Raw genomic sequence first — 26,251 nt, 5'->3', positions numbered from 1 at the left:
TCACGAGATAAGCCATCTGCCATTTTTTTAGAATTATATAGAGTGTGGGGACAGTGGAAAATTAGACTGGGGTCACTGAGAATCTTCTTTCCTTCCAACAGCAAAGACTGGTTAAACAAATCTTCATTTCCATGATGTAAGCTGATCTATATCCTCTATTTGTTAGTACTGCTTGTTCAGAGTTCTCCAGACCTACCCATCCAGAAAATAGAAAATCCTTGTCAGAATATGCAAAAGATAGTCTTCCAGTTTGTGGCTAAACTAAAACTCTTCCAGATGACTGCTATTGAAGCATAATTATCTTAACAAAAGACAGAAGCAAGGTTAAACTTGGGCAGTTCATTCTCAGATTCAGCATTTCCTTAGGTCAAAAGCTCAGGCCACTTAAATAGTTCCTGTAAGTCAAATCTGCCTTCTTAGAGATGACTTAAATAAAAGATATGCTATTGAGGAATGCATTTTTGACTGTGAGACTAATTGTTCACCAACTTCATTCTGATTATTTTGTAAATTTCTCCTGTTCACCCCTCTTTTAAATCCCACCTTCTTTTCCTCTGGATGTGAACCAAAAAGTCCTTAGCCAAACCACAAGGAATCTGTAAGGTTTAAGTTATTGTTTCAAAGTGCACAGATCATTGCCAAATAAAGCCATGACTGGAAACGTATTTGCATTGATGAGAGAAAGAGAATTGTAGATGTTTAGAATGCTCCAAGAACAGATGGCTGATTTTCTAAATCCTATCTACTAATGTTTACAATTTGTTATTCACTCTGTACATAAAAATGTTTTCAGTTTCAGTAATGCCTCAATTTGCCTGGAAGGTACCAAATGCTTATCAAAAGAATAAGTTAAATGAGTCAAATGTATGGGTGACAGTATTATTCTTAGTTTAAAAGTCGTTAGTTTTGTTTACTTTTCGAGTTTAACTATAACTATAGGAGCTCTTTATTAAGATGTCTGTATAACATGTGATAAAGACATTACAATCAGAGAAACCTGAGTGGGATTCCTGGCTGCACCATTACTTGGTGTGAATTTGGGCAAGCTATATAAGCTCTCGGAGCTTTGGGTTCATCACCCATAAAATGGTGTGATAATAATAGTAACTTCAAAGGATTGTTTTCAGGATAAATGAAAGCCCTGGAATTTTCCTTATTTTGTAGGCAAGAAGCTCTTCTGGCTGCCATTAGTGAAAAAGATGCCAACATAGCTCTTCTGGAGCTTTCATCCTCTAAGAAAAAGACCCAAGAGGAAGTGGCTGCACTGAAGCGGGAGAAGGATCGTCTGGTACAGCAGCTCAAACAGCAGGTATAACTAAATGCCAGGGAGGGCCCCACCATAGAGGGTCAGTAGGTCCAGCTTTCACACCGTTCCCTACCTTTATCCTTGCCAGCTTGTATTTTAAGGTCTCGTGTCTCATATTAGACATCTGATCTTTGTATCTAGTTAGTTTTCATAAGCAGAGACTTTAATCTTCACAAATCTCTGGCTATATCTAGGAATTAGAGATGTCACAAGTCTCTCATGAGAAAGTTTTTTTGGTTTTGTTTTTGAGAGAGAGAGAGCATGCACATGCTCAAGCTGGGAAGGAACAGAGGGAGAGAAAGAAAATCTTAAGCAGGCTCCACACCCAGCACAGAGCCCGACCTGGGGCTCAATCCCACAACCATGAGCTCATGACCTGAGCCGAAATCAAGAGTTGGTTGCTTAACCAACTGAGCCACCCAGGCATTCCTGAGAGCATTTTTTAACTTGTGCAATGGCTGGATGAAATTAATGAAATTCTGCCCGGGTGAAATGAAAAAGGCTCATTTCTTTTGAATGATCCAACCAGAGTCCCACTGTAGAAGGCATATTTTTACTTAAACAATTCTAGCCTATTCAGAGCTAAGTATGTTCTGAAGGTAAGGGCAAAGTTTTGCCCTTTTCTTTTCCAACCTAAACCCTCCCCAAATGTAATGCTTAATATTTATGTAAAACCTGTGGAAATAAAAGCTAAACACTTCCCTTTTGTTGATGGTTGGACAATGTTGTAAATGTACTTAGTGGACAGAAGTATATACTTAAAAATGGTTAAAATGATAAATTTTTTGTTATATATATTTTACCACAATTTTTAAACTGGGGGGAAAATCTTTGAAAATAAACAGAAAGCTGAATCTAAGTCCCCTTCTTTATCTTTAATGCTCTTCACTGGCCATTCTTGTACTGTTTGCAGTGTCCACAAGTCATGTCTTCTAGTATCATCTCCTTTATTCTCAGATACATTTTCTGTGCGTTGTGTCTGCCTTCATTTGCTCTTCTGTCTGAAGTAATAAGACTGGGAAAGAGTTTTTCAAGTGAAGGAATTTCTTCTTTTCTACTCTAGGGGATCATTAATTGATAGTATTTTTACATAATATTTAATGTTCAAATTAACAAGAATCAGTATTTACACAATAAAAATAATTGTTTGTGGGCCATTATTAAAACTGTGTAGAACTAGATTTTATGTTTCTGTGGCCAACTTTGCTGAGAAAATACCAAAAGATGTCCCTTTTCTTTTCTTTTTTCTTTTTTAAATATAATTTATTGACACGTTGGTTTCCATACAACACCCAGTGTTCATCCCAACCAGTGTTCATACATGCTACATTTACATCCCTCCTCAATGCCCATCACCCACTTTCCCCTCTCCCCCACCCACCCCCCATCACCCCTCAGTTTATTCTCAGTACCCAAGAGTCTCTTATGGTTTGCATCCCTCCCTCTCTTTTTTCCCCCCTTCCCCTCCCCCGTGGTCTTCTGTTAGGTTTCTCAAGATCTACCTGTGAGTGAAAACATATGGTATCTGTCTTTCTCTGAGGATGTCCCTTTCTACAGGATAGATAGATGACCAGCAAGAAAACCCAACCCACTGCTCATTTATAAGCAAAAGAAACTTTTCCAGTGTCCTAAAATAATTTGTCATAAGAAGAGGACATCAACCAGTATTTGGATACCGGTTAAGTAAAGCAGGAAGAATGTGCTTAATTTTAAGGACATCTGGGGGTGCCAGGGTGGCTCAGTCGATTGAGCATCTGACTTTGGCTCAGGTCATGATCTCGTGGTTCATGAGCCCAAGCCCCACATCAGGCTCTGTGCTGACAGCTTAGAGCCTGGAGCCTGCTTCAGATTCTTGTCTCCCCCTCTCTGCTCCTCCCCTGCTCACACTATCTCTATAAAATGTCTAGCAGACTAGAGTACTGCATCTCATTCATAGTAGCTTTTGATTACTTGGTTCTCAAGGCTATATGTTTTCAGTAGGTGAAAGTTGAAGATATGAACTTATAATCTTTAAAAATAATGGCTTAATGCCTTTACATCTAACTATATGCCCTGAGTATTCTATAGTGATGTGATCTATGTAAGGAGAAAGATAAATGTAGTTCTTGGGAGTCCTTCCTAACAGTGTTTTCCTGTCTTCTTTCCATGTAAAGTTTCATATTCCTGCTGTCTCAAAGAGTATCTAGGATGCTATGAGCAAGAAGGAACCGGTCTTGCCAAAGATATTTGATTCTTTAATTTTTCTAAGTGTGTGTACTAACTTTTAGACAAGGGAGAGGCCTTTTGGAAAGCGGATATGGCATCAATATTGTTTTAATTTAAAGCTTCTAGTCCTTGACTTGCTGGAATGTGCCTCAATCTAAAGGCCATTTCCTAACAAGGAAGCAGGCAACGTTGACCGGGCTTTCCAGTAAATGGAGCTGCCACTGCCTGATGGGCTCTTGGCATTCATGGGCAGTTCCTATTGTCAGAAAGAGATGAAGCAACAAGGGATTTACAGATTTGGGGGTCACCCTCTAAGATGGTCCCAATTTACATACCCACCCCAGGGTAACTTATTTCCGTGACTCATTCATGGCAAAGCAGCACTTGGAGAGGCTGCATCAGAGGAAGGGGCCAGAGCCAATGAAAAAAATAAAACCTAAAGGTTGTCTAACAAACTCCAGATGTGCTGTGGTGGGTGCCAACCAGTGTGTTCGGATTATAAGTCATGAAGAAGCCCCTGCTGTGATTGTCAAGCACCCACGCTGGATTTAATGTAAACTCACATGGAACCCTGGAAAGCATTAACACAATCTGTTGAGCCACAGCAGCTGTCACAAGATGGCCTTTCTCTCAGCATTATTTTCTTCTTTTCACCTCAAGAATTTTATAGCCTCCATATTGTATTTGCTGTTAGTGTGAAGTCTGGCTCTGCCCCTGTGTGTGCTCTGTGCAGATGTGCCATGGGCAGATTGGGCTTTTTGAGACAAGCTACATGGTTGGGTTTGTTTTGTTTTGCTTTTTGTTTCTGTTTTTTTAAAGGTCAACTATAACTTTATGAGTAAATGCTACAAACTTAAACTGATGTGGTTTGAATCTATACAGTCTCATTTACAACTATAATTTTGGAATCCTCTGCATTAGGATGAAATGTCAACAGTATATTCTTTTATTCCAGCATTGTCTAGGCATGAGGGATATAAAGACACAGTACTTGCCTTAAAGAAGAAGCTCACAGGGTAGTGCTTAAAATACTAGTTGTTCTAAACATTTGGCAAAACCATTCTGTAGAAAGTAGTCTTACCATCATTTCCTGCTGACAGTCTCAGCAAATCATCCCTGCATTACGTGATTTATTTGCCCATTCATTTCACATTCTTTGAGTATCTACTGTGTGTCAAATATTGTATAAATGGAAAATGAATGTCTTCCTAGTTAACAACCTGGCAGAAAGCTAATCAGACCTAGATTGTACCTCTCTCTAGCTGTCTCTTTTACCAAAGAGACAAATTATTTCTCTGAGATTCATCTATAGAATTTGGATAATGTTACCTGCCTCACAGGGTTGGTGTGAAATTAAAGAACACAGCAAACCCATAGCACTTAGATTTCCACTTTCAGAGATCCCTGTTTCACAGTGAGAACTGTGCTATCTCTAGGTGATACATGCTACATTGAGGGAGGGGAGAGCTTCAGTACCTATGGCTCTCCTTCTCAGTCATCTCTGATAGCTGTTTACTTTTCAGTATGACTATTGTATTTAGAATTATATAGCCAGCACATTGTGTTCTACTCCTGTGAGGAAGAACATATTTCTCAGAGCACTTAAGAGAATAAGTGGTATTTTTTATCCTTCCTTTTTCTTTTTACCTGTTTCTTCAGTGATAGAACTATAATACAGCATTTTTCAAAAATAATTCTGATATATCTTTTTTAAGTCTTATAGTTTCATCATAGAAGATCATTGTTTAAACGCCCACCTGCCTGAAGTTGTCAGGGCTAGGAACGTTATCACACCCAAACATGTATTCTCACTCTCTAGTTCTGTGACTTTCTGCTTGCATACATGCCTCTTCTAGCCCTGACTCATACAAGTTCTCAGAAATATGTGAAAATAGGATAAATACAAAAATAGCTACCACTTACCAAGTGACTATAATATGCTGGGCATAGTTGCTTTATACACATCATATCTAATCCTCACCACAGTTCTGTATGGTATTATCTCCATTATGTAGATGAAGCACCTCAGACCCCAAAAGATTAAATTTCTTGGCTAAATTTCCACAAGGACTAAGTGGAAGGACCAGAGTTCATTCTCTTCTTACTCTTTCCATCTTACATGGAAATTCCAGACAGTTGGTAATTAGGAAAGTTGTATTGCAATTCGAATAATACAAACAATGTTGTTTTAAGTTTTTATGACAGTTGTTTGTTCCCCTGAGAGATGGGAAAGGGTATTTTTTATATTTCAATACTTCCCCTCTCTTCCTCTGAAGAACCTGAAACAAAAAAGAAATGGTGTGATTTGACTCTGTTCTCCAAATTACTAAGAGAAATGATATGAACTTAAAGCTGCAAAAGTACGGTGAGGTATAATTTAGCTTCTTTTCTGTCTTTGGAGATGGCAGTACTCTATCAGGACTAAACATGCTGTTGTTCTAACAGTGCACCTTCACTTTCACGTCCTGCCTTCTTTGAACCATCTGCAAATGGCTCCTAAAAGCACCAGCTGGGAGCCAGCCTCTCAGAGACTTTGACCACCCTGAATATATGGAGACTTTCCAACTTCAGAGTGATTATAAAAGAGTGTTTGGTCCCCTGGATCCCTGACCAGTGTACGGGTAGTGAAGAGATATTCTAACCCTGCAGCTGTCCAGCAGGTAGCCTCTGTGGCCAGTTTGTTTGGCCTTTATGTGGGGTTAAGAAAATTGCCCACATAAGCTCTGCTATCCCTGACCTTTATCATGTGTGAACATGACATGCATGAAATAAAGAACAATTACAGGTTCCTTCTAAGAGCAGACAGTCATAGTAGTCATTTCAGGGTCCTATGGGTTTAAAACTATTGTTCTTAAAGAATATTTAGCTGACCACCCACTTGAGATTTAGACAGAATTAATTTAGTTGCTTTTCGGGTTGAGTTTCTTTTTGAAGAAAACAAAAATGAGAAAAATAATCTGTAGTAGCTACCTCTAAAATATTAATTTTTCATAATCACAGATTACCCTGGAAACTTGATGATGTTATCCACTGTGAACTTTTCAACTCTTGAGTTCTGTAGGCAAATGCTCTACTTTCTATAATAGGATAATGCTAAATTAGGTCTAAGTAAGATAAGTAGTCAAGTCAATTCACTCATAATGAGAAGCACAGAATTTTGATTGGTTCCTTTTTTTTAATCAATCATTGCTTTTGAGTTATATCACATAAAATGTTTTAAGGTTTAACCTTTTCTTCTCAAATATTAATTTCTCATATTCATAATTTATTATGAAAATCATTGTCAGCATTAAACCTGTGATTCTTTATACCTTCTATATTCTCATTCTCCTGCAAGACCTGAACTATTCTCATTGATGATGTATTAAGACAACTATCAGGAAATGTCCTGTGTGGTGTACTGACATCAAAAATCAGTTGAGTTTTTAAAAGATCTTTATAAAGTCAGAATGGCCTCACATCTTTTATTATACCCTCACATTTGGCTATATGTGACGCGGAACATTCATCTTGCTCCCCTTTGGAAGAAAAATTTCGCAAAATATTGTCATCATTTTCTAACAACATCTCCTGTGAGGAAAAGAGGTTATTAATAATGTAGTTCCAACTTAGAATAAACTGAGGGTTGATGGGGGGTGGGAGGGACGGGAAAGTAGGTGATGGGCATTGAGGAGGGCACCTGTTAGGATGAGCACTGGATGTTGTAAGGAAACCAATATGACAATAAATTTCATATAAAATAAAATAAACCTACCCCAGGAAAACAAAAACAGTAACAACAACAACAAAAAATAACAATAATGTAGTTCCGGAGGCGCCTGGCTGGCTCAGCATCCAATTTTGGCTCAGATCATGATCTCGCAGCTTGTAGGTTTGAGCGTCATGGCGGGCTCTGTGCTGACAGCTCGGAGCCTGGAGCCTGCTTGGGATTCTATATCTCCCTCTCTCTCTGCCCCTCCCCTGCTTGTATGCGCTCTCTCTCTCTCTCTCTCTCTCTCTCAAAAATAAACATTAAAAAAAAAATAGTGTAGTTCCATTTCACAGAAGGTAAAATCAAGGCCACTGACCAGCTAACAGCATAAATCACCTATAGGTATCAAAGGCTTATAAGAAGAGTAGATCTGTACTTTAGCACAGATAGCATACACCATCATATCAGTGTTCCTAATTGGAACTCTGTGGCTATAATTCAAGACAACCTTAACATTTTCCCTGCTGTCCAGGAATCTCTTCTTCCTTGACCCACACCCTTTACAGTTAACAGATCCTTCTAGACACTCACCTAAATTAATTTTAGCAACATTTGCCAATTATTATTTAGTGTTTACTATGTACCAAGCCCTCTTCTAGGTGCTGGTGATAGAAGGGTGCAAGCAAACATGGCTCTTGGAGACTTCTCTTTATTGTATGTTCAACTACTTCGGCATTTCTAGGTATTTTGTCACATAAGAATTTTCACGTCACCTAATGTGGCAAAGAAGTTGCTGTTCTTTCACACTACACAAGAAAATTGAGCAAAAACATATATCAGTGATTTGTCCCACAATTTCAGATTGTTCAATCTGTCTCATTTTAAGAACTCTAAACTAATTTTAATTTGTCCTTATTTTATATATTCTCAACAAATTGTCAGTTTCCAAAATGCTCAAATAGAAGAATTATAAATAGATTAAGGATAGCTAAATTCACTAGCTGAGTAGGTGTGAAGAATCATAAATAATGCATATACATATTTTAGTGGATACAGAAAAACCTTGGATAAGTTGCTGTGTATCTGTGCTTCATTTCCCCCAAGTAAAATGATTATTATCTCTCTCCTGTTTCTGTTCAGGAAGTTTGAAGATGAGTTAGAACCAAGATCTTCTGGAGAACAGTAATACATAAGTACAGAGCTGTGTGATGTGTATATATACCTACAGATAGATGTATCACTCAGGGAAGCTAGCTGTCAGACAGATACTAATGCCAAGGTTCATCTGCACAGTGCTCAGCTGACCAGAGCCTGCTCCTGATCTCTTCTCACTGTTCAGTCTGAATATCCCTTTCTGTTCACACAATCCTTTCCCAGTTGTCCCAGTTCTGCTGCCTTGCAGTTACACCCAGGTGATCCCTATTGATACTGGAGGTAATCCTATACTCTTCAGTCAAGTGTTTCCATATACTTTCTTACTTTTCTGTTGTGTTGTGTGTATTTTATTTGTTTAACCCTCACAAGACCACTTTATTTCCCTACTCTCTAAGTTATTGATGGAAATGAGTTTCTTCAGTGTTGCTCCAAGTATTTTCAAGAAGCACAGTATGAAAACTATCTGAAGTGAATTATACTTTAAGTAATTGTCTTTTATTCAGTTCTGCTCACTCTCTAGATAAGATTTTTAGTCTCTTGCAAGGAGCTACATGTGACATATGTGATACCTTGCATGATACTTTTATTTATTGCTTTATTGGATAGTGCTAAGGACTTTGACAGCCACTAATTAGGCCCAGGAAACTGGCCTGTGCTTTGAATTGGCACTTACTGCATCTAGCATTATACCTTCATGCATTTGTAAACCCGTATCTATACATTCTTCAGACTTCCTTATCCTTGTTAGAATGCTGGTTACTGATAATGACAGTATTCAATGTTCTATCCACATAGCTCACTCAGAAACAACTTATTCTATAATATAGACTTGTTCTCTTTTGCTTCCTTTATTTGGGTTATTTTATTACTTTTGTTAATAGTAAACTGAATGTGTGTATAGGTTAACACCGTTCTTATTTTGACTGTAGACCCCTTTTCTCATGTTATAAGGCTGACCATTGGCCCAGATGACAAAGAGAGATATGTCATCTCTTCCTCCTCATAGCATTGAAGGCTACCATTATAGTAGCATGATATGCTAACTGTGAAGTTATAGTTGAAAAGGTACTTCTCATTACCACTCCAGGCATTTGGAACTTTCCAAATAAACTATCTTTTGGATTAAATTTCTCATGTTTATCCATGGTCCAAAGGAGAATAAATTTTTGAAAGTTCAGTAAATTCCTTTTATTTGGTACTGAGGGTTAGGGTGCAAAAAAATATCATTTGTTCCAACTCCAACTTTGAGGCACATGTTTTGTTTTGTTTTGTTTTTATCACAGTTTCAATGAAAGAAAATGCTATTTCAATATTGATTCTATGTAAGCCAAGCTTAAATAATTTTATTTTGTTTGAAGTGTCTTCCTCTACCTATCTCATAGTTTTGAGTAAAGAATGTAAATCTATTGCTTTGTATGTAAAAATGTGATTGCTTCTTATTTACTAAGTTTTGGGAAGAACTGGCTCAAGTTTGTTCTGAAAAATGAAACTATGGGTCAGGTATGTTAAAAAAAAAAACACATCAACTCAGATTTGGTTTTCATATTCTTAGGCCCAGGCCCCAACCCACTTACTGAAGTGACATTTAGAACTGCTGAGTTAGAGCATGATAATAAATAATTGGATTCTTACTTTACAGACTTATTGTTGGTTCTCTGTAGTATGCATAGTTGTTTCTGAACAGAGCTAAAATAATGTGAGGACATACTAATCATCTATTAATATGAACTCAGTTTGGTGAAAGCCATGACTTTGGATTTATCATTTTCTTTTACTAAAAGAAAAAAAAATTATGAAAAATCCTTTTAACTAGCCAAGAAAATAGACATTTCAGTAGGGTCCTTGCTCATGTTAAAGATTTTTCCATAGGAATGAAATTTGTCATGGAAGTGTGTTGCCAGTAAGTTTATTATTTGTTAAGTTCCCAATAAACACAAAAAAGGACCAAGCTGTCTTTGGGGTGGAAACATGATTGATTTTCTTTCCTCTTACATAAGAAGCAAGAACGAACAAGGATACACTTTCAGGCCTCTAGTTGGAAGTCTCCTTAACTAAATCACTCAGTTCGTTAAGTGCAGTTTTTTACTTTTCACATTACAGCTGGTAATGTTGTTGCTGAACTTTCTGCTCCTACTTAACAAGGATCCCCATAACATGTGGCTCACTTCTTTTGAAGACCCCATTGATAGTCTCATCAAAACCTGTATCTCTACTAACAGTCTATTCAAGGCACATTACATTTTCACTAACACTCTCCTCAAAATCTTTCCAACTCTTCCAGCTTCCACCCCACTGCCCAATTCCAAAGCCATTCCCACATTTTAAGTTTTTGTTGGGGCAGTTACCAAAATCTATTATCTGTTACTGCATAAAAAATACCTTGAATTTAGTGTCTTAAAACACCAAACACTTAGGGGTTCCTGGCTGGCTCAGTCAGTGGAGCATGTGACTCTTGATCTCTGGTTGTACATTTAAGCCCCATGTTGGTTGTAGAGATTACTTAAAATAAAAATAAAATCTTACACACACACACACACACACATCTGTTATCTCACATTGTATCTTAGTGTCAGGAATCTGGGAGCAGCTTAGCTGGTTGTTCTGACTCAGGATCCCTGATGAATTTGCAGTCAGGCTATTGGCCGGGTCTACCTGAATGCTTGACTGGAACTACAAGATTCACTTCCAGATTCACCCATATGACTCTTGGCTCTACACCATTTAAGGCTTTTCTAGAAGGTTACTCAGTACATGGTAGCTGGCTTCCCCCGAGCATGTGATCCAGGAGAGAGGAAAAGAGCAACAAAGACGGAAGCCACAATGTCTTTTGTAGTCTAATCTCAGAAGTGACATACCATTACTTCAACCTTATTCTATTAATTACATAAACCAACTGTCTATGATGTGAGAGGGAACAACACAGTGGTGTGAATAACTGTAAACAGGGATCTTTGCAGATTGTCTTGAAGGTTGGCTACCACAAGTGAATGAGTAAACAATTTGTGGTATGCTCATGCAATGAAATACTGCTCAACAATAAATAGGAATGAACTACAAACACAGCAATGCAGGTGATTCTCAAAAACACAACTGAACAAAAGAATCCAGACAGAAGAATATTCCATATTTATATTAAACTCTAGAAAAGACTTTTAATTTATGACCTCAGAAAACAGGTAAGACAATAAGGCAGAACTGATTTCATCTTCCCTACCTCGACTCATAAGCGGGGCCTACATTGGGAAATGAACAAGTTCCATTCTCTCTTTTTTTTTTTCCGCTTCCTTTGGTGTTGGGGTCCTCAATGCTGATGCTGCCTCTCTGACCAACATTGGCCCCCAATTCCTTGAGGAAAGCAGTAACTGAAAGACACAAACCTGGCTGCTTTCTGTAATGTTACTTGACTCACAGGAAAGTTCTATATCCTTGCCATGCCAGATAGTGAGAGTGAGAATCTATAGGCTGCCTCAGTACTTCTCTGTCCATTCTTCATCTATCGCCAGTTTCTTTTTTCCTTCTTGGATAAGCACAAGGCAAATCAACAAGGCTGATTGATGCCTAAGGAGGTACCAACGACAGGAACGAGATGCCGATTTCCTTTTCTTTTACTCTTACCCAGAGTTTAGGATTGAATATACTAGGATTTAGGATTGACTTCTCTTCGAGCCCTCTCGCTTAGCTTGGACACAGGGACCCTAGTGTACACTTACATAGATCCCTGTGCCATCAAGACTACTCTGCCAGTCCTGGCACCACACTTCCAGCTGTCTCAGGCTGAAAAGGTATGTGCTGACGTGTTGAACTAGTGGACAGTCATGCCTTTTCTGCCACCTCTTAGTAGCTCTATATAATATGGCTTGGTTAGCTCTTCTTTGTCCCCAGCTTTGGTCCCTGGTCACTAATTCTGGAATAGCTGGAAAAACCCATTCATCACAGTATTAAAACTAGTTTAAAAGTGGCATCTAAAATTGGAGAGAGAACAATAAATTGTGTTGCATTCTTTAGAAAGAGAACATTAATAAGGTAAAGCTACAAAGAGCTCCTGAGCTGTTAATGAATAAAGGGGAAAATAAATAGCAAGTGTTGAAGTAACTCAAGTGCTACTCTGTAGCTGTTGGTGAAAAGCAGAATTTAGTAGGCATCTGTCTGTCTCACTAAGCAGTTTAAATTCTTGATGATGAGACCAGCCCAAGAGAGCATTCACGTATCCACTTCTCCACCACACACATATAGTGCCAGGTATCTTTTGCTTGACTGGGCAGGCATTCCTGAGAAGACATATACGTTAGGCACTGCTGGAGAACCCCTTGATGTTGCATTTGACTGTGCCTGCTTTCTCCTGTATTGGCCGTATACACATGTCCACGTCTCAGCTGTCCTGTATGACATTATCTCCTGATAGTGACTGTTATTTTATGATCAGAGAAAGTGAAAACCTTCTGTCTAGTTAAAATACACAGTATTCAGACAATGCCAGAATAGAAGATTGCAGTTCAGTCAGTATTTAATGATTCAGTGGCCCTTTCTGATTTGGTCAGATAAAAATGTTAATCTCTTTTTAGTTATCCTATCTCCCTTCAATTCTAGGGTTAGTTGTTGTTGTTGTTTTGTATTAGGTATTCAGTATACATACTTCTTTCTCTACACCACTACAAACATTAAGATCAGCTAGATTTTTCCTACTGATTATATCCAGATTTATTTGAAAGGAACTGAATGCAAAGCATTTTCCATTCACTGTCCTCACCTCTGGAATTGCCTTCTATTTCCTCGTCTTAATCTCTACTTTAATCTTCACTTCAAGACTCATCTTTGTAGTTTGGAATTTCCTAGCCATGAAATCTTTTTTTCTTTTCTTTTTTTTTTTTTAACCATTAGCAAATTCATTCTGTGCCTTTTTTCACTCACACATTCATCCTCCTTTGGATATGAGTTGAAACATGGGAGGGGAGGAAAAAAGAAAAAGAAATTATTCACTTGTACTACAGTTGTTTTTAACGTTATGTATTCTAAGACAAATTATTCTCATTGGTGTGGCTGTTTCTTCAAATATAGGAATTCCCATTCTGTAACTGTTGCTGTCTGGTTTTCTTGTTGTATGAAACCATGTGGTACAGTAGAAATAACACCAAACTGAGTGTCAAGAGACCTGAGCTCTAGCTCCAACTCTATTGATAGCTAAGCATATAATCTTAAACCATAGTAATACCATCTAATATGCACAGTTTACAGTTTACAAAGTATTAGTCAAATACCTTAGAGCACCTAACCCTGTGGCTAAATGGGCCAGGCAAATATCGTTAAGTTAAAGAAGTGAATAAAGTGTGTAAGACAATAAGAGAGAGAGAGACTCTGTGATTAACTAGGGGCCAAATGCTTTTTCTGTAAAAGCAGCCATGTTTTCTTTTTTTAAATATAATTTATTGTCAAGTTAGCTAACATGCAGTGTATATACACTGTGCTCTTGGCTTTGGGAGTAGATTCTCATGATTCTTCACTTACATACAACCCCCAGTGCTTAGCCCAACCCTCCTCGATGCCCATCACCCATTTTCCCCTCTCCCCCACCCCCTGCCATCAACCTTCAGTTTGTTCTATGTATTTAAGAGTTTCTTACGGTTTGCGTCCAGCTCTGTTAGATACTATTTTTCCCCCTTTCCTTCCCCCATGGTCTTCTGTTAAGTTTCTCAATTTCCACATATGAGTGAAAACATATGATATCTGTCTTTCTCTGACTTATTTCACTTAGCATAATACCCTCCAGTTCCATCCTCGTTGTTGCAAATGACAGGATTTCATTCTTTCTCATTGCCAAGTAGTATTCCATTGTGTATATAAACCACATCTTCTTTATCCATTCATCAGTTGATGGACATTTGGGCTCTTTCCATGATTTGGCTATTGTTGAAAGCGCTGCTATAAACATTGGGGTACATGTGCCCTTATGAACCAGCACTCCTGTATCCTTTGGATAAATTCCTAGTAGTAAAAGCCGCCACGTTTTAATTCCAACTTGTGGCCATACATGATGTGAGCTTTGTGTTACACAGGCGTCCATTCTTTTCTTCAGAGTCCACAAATTTATATAAATCTCTTTTCTTGAGATATAATTGACATATTAGTTTTAGGTGTGAGCACAATTTGATATATGTATGTACTGTGAAATGATTACCATGATAAGTTTACTTAACATCCATCACACAATTAGTTACACATTTTTTTTCTTGTGACCTGCTATCAGCAACTTCCAAATACACAGCATAGTATTGTTAACTGTGGTCACCATGCTGTACATTACATCCCCAGGATTTATTTATACTGTAACTGGAAGTTTGTGGTTTCTTTTAATTTTTTTTAATGTTTATTATTTTTTTTTTTTTTTGAGACAGAGGGAGACAGAGCATGAGTGGGGGAGGGGCAGAGAGAGGGAGACACAGAGCCTGAAGCAGGCTCCAGACTCCAAGCTGTCAGCACAGAGCCCGACGTGGGGCTCAAACCCAAGGACCGTGAGATGATGACCTGAGCTGAAGTCAGATACTTAGCTGACTGAGCCACCCAGGTGCCCCGAGAAATTTGTATTTTTTTTGACCCTCTTCACCTATAAATCTCTCAATACCTGAATGTTGGCATTTAATTAATTTTTTTTGTTTTTTATATAAGCCAGGCCATAAGCTGCCTAACTTACCTCTCTATGTTTTATCTTCCTCATTTATAATACTGTATGGATAGATAAAATTAATTTTGAAGTTTTGAAGTCTAAAAGTTCTTTATTTTCCATGTTTTAACAAATTAATTACTTAGAGTGATATTATCTGCTAATTGCTGACATTAGGAATATTTTTAAAAGATGCAATTATAAAGCATAAGAAAACAGACTGCTTAAATCTGTCTATAGAGATTTGCTTACTTTATGAAAGTAGTAAGTATTGCATTTTGAATTTTTTTTAAAAATCCTGGTTACTTAGTATCCCTTTAAAGCCTTTTTTTGTATTCTACAAAGAAATAGATCATCTTTTGATGAGTTTTGCTTGTTTGGAGCTAAGTGAAGTCCAGAGGTTTGGAGATATGGGGAAATCTGGATTCCTCCCAGTCTCCTTTCATCCATCTGTTCCATCTTTTTTGTCATCAATTCCAGATGTAGGAAAATTCTTCACAAAAATTTGATAAGACTCTTTCTTCCCTTTTTTTCTAGCATCAAATCTAACTTGCCCTTCCTATTGTCAGACTGCTGCCTTTTATGATGCAACAGGGAATTTATAAATCTTCTGAGTTTCCTGATCCCTCTTGAATTGTCTCAATGCAAATAAATCAGCCTAGGTTTCCTGTCCCCATGCTTGTACCTCTCCTATTCCTGCTTCTTGGTCTATGTCTGTCAGGTGGCATGATTTATAACTGTTTCTTGTGCTCATTGACCTTGGTCTGAGGATCTCATTAAGCATAAGTAGAATTTAGAAAGATTGGTTTGAGAATGTTTCCCCTTTCCTCTACTAAACTTTTCTTGGTAGGAATCAGTCAGACCAGTATTTTCCACAGAGAATATTCCTACTGCCTCTTTTGGTCTCTTTTTAACTAATGAGAATACTTATTAAAAGTGAATATGGAGGGGCATCTGGGTGGCTCAGTCGGTTAAGCGTCTGACTTTGGCCCGGGTCATGATCTCATGGTTCGTGGGTTCAAGCCCCATGTCGGGCTCTGTGCTTGAAGCTTGGAGCCTGCTTCAGATTCTGTGTCTCCCTCTCTTTCTGCCCCTCCCCAGATCACGCTTGCTCTCTCTCTGTCAAAAATAAATAAAAACTTAAAAAAAATTTTTAAGTGAATGTGGAATTGAATGATACTTATATTCAAGAACAGGAAGAATAGTATTAGGTAAACTACAACATTTGCTATCACAGAGTGCCCTTTACATGGGTAGTTAACACAACCAATTAAATCATCTGTACTGCTACATGGTTCTCTAGAAAAAAGTACTAAGGGGGCACTTGGGTGGCTTAGTCGGGTAAGCACTGACTTTGGCTCAGGTTGTGATCTCACGGTTTATGAGTTCAAGCCCTGGGTCGGGCTCTGTGCTGACAGTTCAGAGCCTGGAGCCTGCTTCAGATTCTGTGTCTCCCTGTCTCTCTGTCCCTCCCCCACTCGTGCTCGGACTCTCTCTCTCTCTCTCTCAAAAATGAATAAATGTTTTAAAAAACTAAAAAAAAAAAACAGTACTCATGCCATTAGTCACTTCACAGATAATAATATCTAACATTTATCGAACTAAGCTTTGTTTTGAGTGCTTCACATGAATTAACTAATCTTTACAACAACGCTGTTAAGTAGAAATCCTCATTTTACTAAGGAGATCCTGAGAGAAAGATGTTAAGTAATTTCCCCCAGTTTACATAGCTAGTAAGTGACTGAGCTAGGAATCATAACAGATGCTATTACTCCAGTGCTGACACTACTAATCACTCCACCAAAATATGTTGCCATCACTGTATGCTTTTGGTTAGAGATTTCAGTAGCCGTCAGCCATTATTAATGACCCTGTAATTCTCTTGTGATAAATATTACTTTAATAATCTTTTACTTATTTGTTTATATTCCAGTATAATTAACATATAGTGTTTTATTAGTTTCAGGTGTACAGTATAGTGATTCAATAGTTCTATACATTTGTCAGTGCTCATCATGATACGTGTACTCTTAACCCCTTCATCTGTGTCACCCATCCCCCGTCCTCCCCCCCCCCCGCCCATCCCTCGTGCAACAACCTGTTTGTTCTCTGTGTTTAAGAGTCTGGTTTTTGCTTGTCTCTTGTTTGTTTGTTTGTTTTTCATTTATTTTGTTTCTTAAATTCCATATATGAATGAAATCATATGGCATTTGTCTTTCTCTGATTGATTTATTTCACTTATATTCATTGTACCCTCTAGATCCATCCATGTTGTTGCAAATGGCAAGATTTCATTCTTTATTATGGCTGAGTTATATTCCATGGTATATATACATACCATGTCTTCTTTATTATTTCATCTATTGGATAGACACTTGGATTACTTCCATAATTTGGCTGTTGTAAATAATGCTGTAGTAAACCTAGGAGTGCATATATCTCTTTGAATTAGTGTTTTTGTATTCTTTGGGTAAATACCCAAAAGTGCGATTACTGGATCATATGGTAATTCTGTTTTTAATTCTTGAGGAACCTCCAGACTATTTTCCACAGTGGCTGTACCAGTTGCATTCCCACCAACGGTGCTCAAATGTTTCTTTTTCTCTACATCCTCACCAACACCTTTTGTTTCTTGTGTTGTTAGTTTTAGCCATTCTGACAAGTATGAGGTGATACCTCATTGTGGTTTTGATTTGCTTTTCCCTCATGATGAGCAATGATGAACAGCTTTTCATGTGTCTATTGGCCATCTGTATGTATGTCTTCTTGGAAAAATGTCTGTTCATGTCATCTGCCCATTTTTTAATTGGATTATTCATTTTTTGGATTCTAACCCTTTATCTGATATGTCATTTGCAAATATCTCTCCCATCCCATTGGTTGCCTTTTAGTTTTGTTGATTATTTCCTTTGCTGTACAGAAGCTTTTTATTTTGCTGTAGTCCCAATAGTTTATTTTTGCTTTTGTTTCCCGTGTCTCAGGACACATATGTAGAAAGAAGTTGCTCTGGCCAATGTCAAAGAAGTTATTGCCTATATTCTTTTTTAGGATTTTTATGGTTTTAGGTCTCATATTGAGGTCTTTAATCCATTTTGAATTTGTTTTTTGTGTATGGTGTAAGAAAGTGGTCCAGTTTCATTCTTTTACATGTAGCTCTCCAGTTTTCCCAGCACCATTTGTTGAAGAGACTGTCTTTTTCCCATTGCATATTCTTTCCTCCTTTGTCAAAGATTAATTGACCATATAATCATGGGTTTATGTCTGGGCTTTCTATTCTGTTTCATTGATCTATGTGTCTGTTTTTGTGCCAGTATTACACTGTTTTGTTTACTATAGCTTTATAGTATAACTTGATATCTGGGATTGTGATACCTCCAGTTTTGTTCTTTTTCAAGATTTCTTTGGCTATTCATGGTCTCATGTGATTTGATACAAATTTTAGGATTGTTCTAGTTCTGTGAAAAATGCTGTTGGTATTTTGATGGGGGTTGCATTCAGTCTATAGATTGCTTTGGGTAATACAAACATTTTAACAATGTTTATTCTTCCAATCCATGATCATGGAATATTTTTCAATTTGTTTGTGTCATTTTCAATTTCTTTCATCAGTATTTTATAGTTTTCAGAGTACTTGTCTTTCGTTTTTTAAGTTTATTAATTTTGAGAGAGAGAGCACGTGCGCATGCTCACATGCGAGCCAGGGGAGGGGCAGAGACAGAAGGAGAGAGAGAGAATCCCAAGCAGGCTCCACCCTGGCATCACAGAGCCTGATGCAGGGCTTGAACCCACAAACCATGAGATCATGACCTGAGTGGAGATCAAGAGTTGTCTGCCCAACTGACTGAGCCCCCCAGGCACCCCTCAGAGTACATATCTTTCACCTTCTTGGTTAAGTTTATTCCTAAGTGTTTTATTATTTTTGGTGCAATTAAAATATGATTGTTTTCTTTTTTTTAATGTTTATTTAGTTTTGAGAGAGAGAGGGCGCACACAGGAGCAGTGAAGGGGCAGAGGGAGAGAGAGACACAGAGTATCCCAAGTGGGCTCCACACTGACAGCTGAGAGCCCGACATGGGGCTCAAACCCATGAAATGTGAGATTGTGAGATCATGACCTATGCTAAAGTCAGACACTTAGCTGACTGAGCCACCCAAGTTCCCTGGATTGTTTTCTCAATTTATTTTTCTGTCACTTCATTATTAGTGTATAGAAATGCAACAGATTTCCGTAGATTGATTTTGTATCTTGTGACTTTACTGAATTTATCAGTTCTAGTAGTGTTTTGGTGGAATCTTTAAGGTTTTCTATGTATAGTATCATGTCATCTGCAAATAATGAAGGTTTTACTTCTTCCTTAACCAATATCAATGCCTTTTATTTCTTCTTGTTTTCTGATTGCTGTGGCTAGGACTTCCAGTACTATGTTGAATAAAAGTAGTGGGAGTGGACATCTCTGTCTTGTTCCTGACCATAGAGAAAAGCTCTCAGTTTTTTTACCATTGAGTATGATGCTAGCTGTGGGTTTCTCCTATATGACCTTTATTATGTTGAGGTATGTTCCCTCTAAAGCTACCTTATTGAGGGTTTTTAACATGAATGGATGTTGTACTTTGTCAGATGCTTTTTATGCATCTGTTGAGATGATCATATGATTTTTATCCTTTCACTTATTGATGTCATGTATCATGTTGATTGATTTGCAAATATTGGACCACCCTTGCATCCCAGGAATAAATCCCACTTGACTGTGGTAAATGATTGTTTTAGTGTTGTTGGATTCGGTTTGCTAATATTTTGTTGAGGATTTTTGCATCTGTGTTCGTCAGAGATACTGGCCTGTACTCTTATTATTTTTTTTTTGTAGTGTCTTTATCTGGTTTGGGGATCAGGGTAATGCTAGCCTCATAGAATAAATTTGAAAGCTTTCCTTCCTCTTCTATTTTTTGGAATAGTTTGAGAAGAATAGGCATCAACTCTTCTTTAAATGTCTGATAGAATTCACCTGTGGAGCCCTCTGGTCCTCAACTTCTGTTTGTTTGGAGTAATCATCTTTTATTTTAAATTACAGTAAAAATATATAAGTTACCATAAAGGACTTCTCTCAATTTTGAAAAATTATTCAGAATCTTGACAGGTCAAGATCTCTTCCCCATCTTATATCAAAAGATGTCTTCTCATTTCAGCAATAATCTTAGAAATTATTGACTAGGTTAATGAAAGCTAGAGGTCAGAGAGTTCTGATTCAGAGAGTATTTGAAATCAGATAGCCCAGTTTGAAAAGTAACCCTAAATTACCATCACAAATAATTCTGGTATTAAAATACTGTTACTACCATATATACTTATACATGGAAATCTGGCCTCAAAATATGACACAGAATTTATTAAAATAGCTTTTGTTCACCAAAATTTTTTAGATTTAACAATAAATTTGCATTCTCAGGAAGAACTCATAGAGATGAGAGACTGAAAAGTTGTTATTGAAACCCCAAAATTAAGAGTTTAAGTAAATTGGTGAGCTTTAGTACAAAAAAAGTATGTGTGATAGTTGGTTTTCAGTGCTTAAAGTTTATGGTATCACCAGTCATGTTTCTGAATAGGGCATTTTGAATTGGATATGATGGTTTTCCTGGACTTGTATACAATTACAACCTACTAATGGCCAAATCTAAAATTATGGGATCTCTGAAAACAATTTTGATCATGTACCTTCTAGACCTCCCTAGCTTTTAACTAGCTGATTCATCAGAAATACAAGAGAGATTGTATTGATAGTACTATGTTTAATTATATAGATGTTCTCTTAACGAGTTTACCCAAATTGCGTACCTGAAACCAATACCAAATTGTCTATTAAGACTCACAATGAACATATTTAGAAGCCTAGTTGACTCTTCATTGGCTCTCAGTCACTGGCCTGAAACCAGTGAAAGCACACAGTTATACTATATCCCTCTACTCTGTGTTCAACATTTGTTAATATCAGTCATTGCTAAATAGGTGCTTCTTAAAATCAAGTTATCTTTTGTAATGGTTTTCCCACACTTGCCTCTCTATCTGCCTTCTTATTTAGAAAAAATAACCAAGCAGAATTATACGGTACAGGAAACCAGTTTTCATTGCTGGTTGCACTTCAGCTGATTGCCATCATTGACTGTATTTGGACATGGAAACAATGGTCATAGCAGTATTTCCTAATCCCAGATTATCATCTTGAATAGTAACGATATTACTAGCTACCACCCTGGCAGCTATTCCTATGGCTGTGCAGTGAAATAACTTTTTTCTCTTAATATATAATAGGAGAGAAAGCTAAATTACATCTTCTAATCTGAGACTAAGATGGGTTTCTCACTTTTATGTCAGTTGGTGAGAGTAATCATAACTTAGCATCTTTACATTACCATAATATTATAATTACAGAAAAGAGAAAACATGAGTTATAATTGAAAGAAATGACTCTCCATCAGAGATTATTTCCTCTCTTGCTTAAAGCTTCTTGTGATACAACCTTTTGAAAAAATCTTTTTATTAAAATATAATTTAGCACATAGAAAAGTCACATCATAAGTGTACTTGTCAGTGAATTTTCACCAAGGAACATATTCGTGTAACCAACATGCACATCTAAAAAGCAGACCATTAACTACCAACACCCCAAAAACTAACCCTCATTCTCCCTTCCAGGCACTGTCCTCTGCCTAGACCTACAAGAGTAATTGCTCTCCTGACTTCTAATGGTATTGATTAGTTCTACCTTAAAATCAAAATTTTAAGTTTAAGATATTATGTCAGTGGAGCTGCTTCAGGTAGGGGGGCCCAGAGGCAAGGGTGAGTAGAGCCAGCTCATGCTCAGAGGTCAGAGCTTTGAGCCTCACAGGCTTATTCACAGGTCTTGAAACAATGGAATTTGTTCTGCTGGGTTTCAAACTTGCTTGAGACTGATCACCTCTTTATTACTTCCAGTTTTTCTCTTTTGGAATGGAAATGTCTATCCTGTCTATACCTGTCCTGGCATTGTAGTTTAGAAAAAACTGATAATTTGGTTTTTAGTTTCACATGTCTACAGATAGAAAGGAATTTTCCCTAAGATGGATCATACCCAGAGTATTCTTGATCTGATTTTGATGATGAGATTTGAGACCTGAGCTGATGGTATTTACATGAGATTTTAAAGGTAGAATTGATACTGTAATAGGTTAAGACTTTGGGGGATGTTGGGGTAGAGTGAATGTATTTTGCATGTGAGAAGGATATGAATTTTGGGGGGCTAGAGAACATGCTGTAATGTGCTGAATGGTACTCCCTAAAAGCATATGTCCATGTCCAAATCCCTAGAACCTGTAAATGACCATCAGGTCCAAATAATTTCCAAATAATTGGAAAAGTAGTCTTTGCAGATGGAATTAACTTAAAGATCTCGAGATGAGATCATTCTGGATTATCTGGGTTGATCCCAAATCCAATAACAAGCCCTTATAAGACTCAGAAGAGAAGACAGACACAGGAGAAAGTGGTGTGAAGGCACAGGCAGAGAGACCAGAGTGATGTGGCCATGAGCCAAGGAATACCAGCAGCCACCAGAAGCTGAAAGAGATGAGGAAAAATTCTCCCCTAGAGCCTTCTGAGGGAGTATGGCCCTACTAGCTTTCAGACTTCTTGCCTTTTAAAACTATGAGAAAATAAATTTGTTGTTTTAAGCCACCAAGTTTGTGGTAATTTGTTATGGTAGCTTTAGGAAACTAATACTTGGGTGTACACGATATAGCTTCTTGGGTCCTTCATATTAACAGTTTTATTCTCCTATATCTTCAGGGTTCTATAATATATAAATAGAACTGGTTATAAAAATATATAACTTTTTTTAAATGTTTATTTATTTTTGAGAGAGAGCAGGAGTCAGGGAGGGACAGAGAAAGAGGGGGAGACATAGAATCTGAAATAGGCTCCAGGCTCTGAGCTGTCAGCACAGAGTCTGACACAGGGCTCGAACTTGGGAATGGTGAGATCATGACCTGAACCGAAGTCAGATGCTTAACCAACTGAGCCACCCAGGCGCCTCTAAATATATAACTTTTTAAATGTTTGTTTATTTTGAGAGAGAGAGAGAGAGAGCACGTGTATGTGGGGAAGGGCAGAGAGAGAATTCCAAGCAGGCTCCACACCGCCAGCATAGAGCCCAGTGTGGCGCTTAATCCCACAAACCGTGAGATCATGATCTGAGCCAAAATCAAGAGTTGGACGCTCAACTGACTAAGCCACTCAGGCGCCCCCAAAATATAGAACTTCTAACACTTATATTCTGAATTTTATTTTGTCTCAAGTTTACTCTGGGATGTGGAATAGGAATTCAGTTTAACCTTTTATTTTGTGCCAAGCATTTTTCTAGGTGTAGGGATGCAAAGATGAATGGTACAAATTTATTGACTTTGAATGCGTTTGGTTTGCTCTTTATTTGAGAGAGAAGTATACATTATTTCTGTGTAATGATTAGCATTCAATGATAGAGGTATGCATTCTATCAGTAGGCCTTGTTGAGACAACCAGGAAGTAGCCTGGGTCAAATAATACTTTCTGAGAAAGGAGAATCCTAAAAGACTAACAAGAGGTAGCTTCATGGGAAGAAAAAGAAAACTGGAAAAGAATCCTTTTTAGGCAGAAGCATCAACATGACTGGGAGTGCTGAAAGCATGAAGCATCATGAGATCAGAGAACTATAAGAGATTCATTATTACCAAGTATATACTGCTCATGGGAGTGACATAAGATGAGACTCTAGAACTAGAAAAGAATATCGTAGAAAGCCTTGTATTAACAATGCTTGAGGTTAGTTTGGAATTGATGTAGGTAATGCCAACCTGTGGAGAGGTTTTTAGTCTCACTGATGTTTTCAGAATATTGAGGTAATTCACTATGGCAGTTAATAGAAGTTGGAGGGAGCCTGAAGTGATAAGAGGATGGTAAGGTTAAAAACAGGAAGATTAAGAGTCTTTTCCACTTATCCAGATATGATATGATGAAACTAAGAATACAAGGCAGAATCCAGAGGATTCTGGTAAGATGGCCTAGTAGGAAGCACCAGGAATCCCCACCAAAACAGTTGAACTGGCAGAATCTGTCAGTGTAACTTTTTTGGAACTCTGGAATCTGTTGAAGGCTTGCAGTTTCCAGGGGAAGACTTGGTAAATTATGGTTAATTACAGTCAATTTCAGCTCTTAGCAGACTAACAGCTACCCATCCTCCACTACCAGCCATGTGGCAAGCAGATGTGCATGTGTTCCTGGAGCAGCTTGCACACAGCTTTTGGGAGACAGGATTGGCAAAACTGCCCCGTCCTCCAAATTCTTGGGATCTGTGTTCTGATCACTGATTGCTGCTTCTGATCACTGAGGTGCTGACAAAGAAGCAGGTAGCTATTGTTGTTGTTTCTTCCTTACCCCCATTGTTCTAAGGCCCTCCTCCTCTAGCTGAAATGTCTTCTAGGGGACCTAACCAGCTAGCACCATTCTCCCCGCTTTCATTCTTTGCATTTTTCACTATTGGGAGCCAGACTTTAAAGACCAGGACATCAAAAACAATTGAATATACAGGAAAAATTAGAAAATGACCATGCATTCAGAAAAGACCTGAAAAGACCTTAAGTTTACACCTCGTGCTCATACACAGCCTACAACGATCAGTCAATAAAAAAATATTTTTAAAATAGAAAAAATTAAAAAATAAAAAAAAAACAAAAACAAACCCTAGGGAAGTGGAATAATTTAATTTCCAGAGTTACTGCATTAGATTCAGATGTCCAGTATTCAGCAAAGAAAATCACAGGGCACACAAAGAAATAAGCAAAGTGTGTGCCAAAGGAAAAAAATAAATCAACAGAAACTGTACCTGAAAAAAATTTAATGGCAGCTATATGAGACAAAGACATTAAACCAGTAGTCTTACAGATGCTGAAAGAACTAAAGGGAGATGTGGAAAAAGTCCAGAAAAGTATGAATAAAATGGAAATATCAATCAGTAAATAGAATATATAATAAGAAACCAAAGAAATTCTGGAGCTGAAAAGTATAATAACTTTTGTAGTATAATAAGTACAATAAGGCAGAAGAATCCGTGTACTTGAGAATAGGACAGTGGAAATTGTCAAGGCTGAGGAACAGAAAGAAAAAAGATTGAAGTGAGCATAACCTAAGAGATATCAACAAATGAATGAACATATATGCATCAGAGGAGTCCCAAAAGGAGAAGAGAAAGGATTCGAATATTTCAAGAAATAATGGCTTAAAACTTCTCAAATGTGATGGAAGACATGAACATAAGCATGCAAGAATCTCAACAAACTCCAAGTAGGATGAATTCAAAGAGATCCATACCTAGCCATATTATAATTTCAAAAGATAAAAAGACCACTTGGAAAGCAGCAAGAGAGAAGTGAATCATCACATACGAGGGGTTTTCAGTATGATTTTCAGCAGATTTCTCATCAGAAACTTTGGAGCCAGAAGACAGTGGTCCAATGTATTCAAAGAGATAAAAGAAAAAAAAAAAAAGAATCCTCTGTCTGGTAGAACTGGCCTTCAAAAATGAAGGAGAAATGAAGACATTCCCAATTAAACAAAAGCTTCGAGTTAATGGCCACCAGACCTGCCCTACAAGAAATGCTTAAGGGAGTCCTCAAGGTGAAATAAGAGGACCCAAGACAGTAACTTGAAACCCTACAGAGAAATAAAGATTTCAATATAGGTAAAAAAGGGGACTTTTAAATCTAGTATTATTGTAACAGTAGTTTGTGGCTGTACTTTTGTTTTCTGTATGATTTAAGAGGCTAATACACTTTCAGAAAACAGTTATTAATGTAAAAACTCATATTACTCTAATAGGTTTGTAACTCCACATCTTGTTTTCTGTGTAATTTAGGAGATGAGTTAAAAATTTTTTATTAGTTTATTTATTTTTTGAGAGAGAGAAAGAGAGCAGGACAGGGCAAGGGCAGAGAGAGAGGAACAGAGAGGGAGGGAGGGAGGGAGGGAGGGAGGGAGGGAGGGAGAGAGAGAGAGAGAGAGAGAGAGAGAGAGAGAGAGAGAGAGAGAGAGAATATATATCCCAAGCAGGCTCCACACTGTCAGCTCAGAACCCAATGCAGGGCTTGAACTTAGGAATTGTGAGATCATTACCAGAGCTGAAATCAGGAGTCAGATGATTGACTGAGCCACCCAGCTGCCCCAAGGAGATGAGTAATTT

General features: G+C 37.7%; 1 protein-coding gene across 13 annotated transcripts in view; it reads left to right on the top strand.

The window, feature by feature from the left end:
- The window catches only part of ERC1 (ELKS/RAB6-interacting/CAST family member 1), a 505,760-nt gene that overhangs the window by 381,726 nt on the left and 97,783 nt on the right, over positions 1–26,251 (top strand). For all 13 annotated transcript variants that reach the window (XM_053225651.1, XM_053225649.1, XM_053225652.1 and 10 more), the window contains one exon: positions 1,165–1,309. In XM_053225651.1, coding sequence (XP_053081626.1) covers positions 1,165–1,309 — 145 coding nt within the window. The remainder of the gene's footprint in view (positions 1–1,164; positions 1,310–26,251) is intronic.

Source organism: Acinonyx jubatus, chromosome B4, assembly GCF_027475565.1.
Source record: "Acinonyx jubatus isolate Ajub_Pintada_27869175 chromosome B4, VMU_Ajub_asm_v1.0, whole genome shotgun sequence".
NCBI classification, from domain to species: Eukaryota; Metazoa; Chordata; class Mammalia; order Carnivora; family Felidae; genus Acinonyx; species Acinonyx jubatus.
Note: the sequence above shows the minus strand (reverse complement) of the source record. Positions and strands in the feature narration are given on the sequence as shown.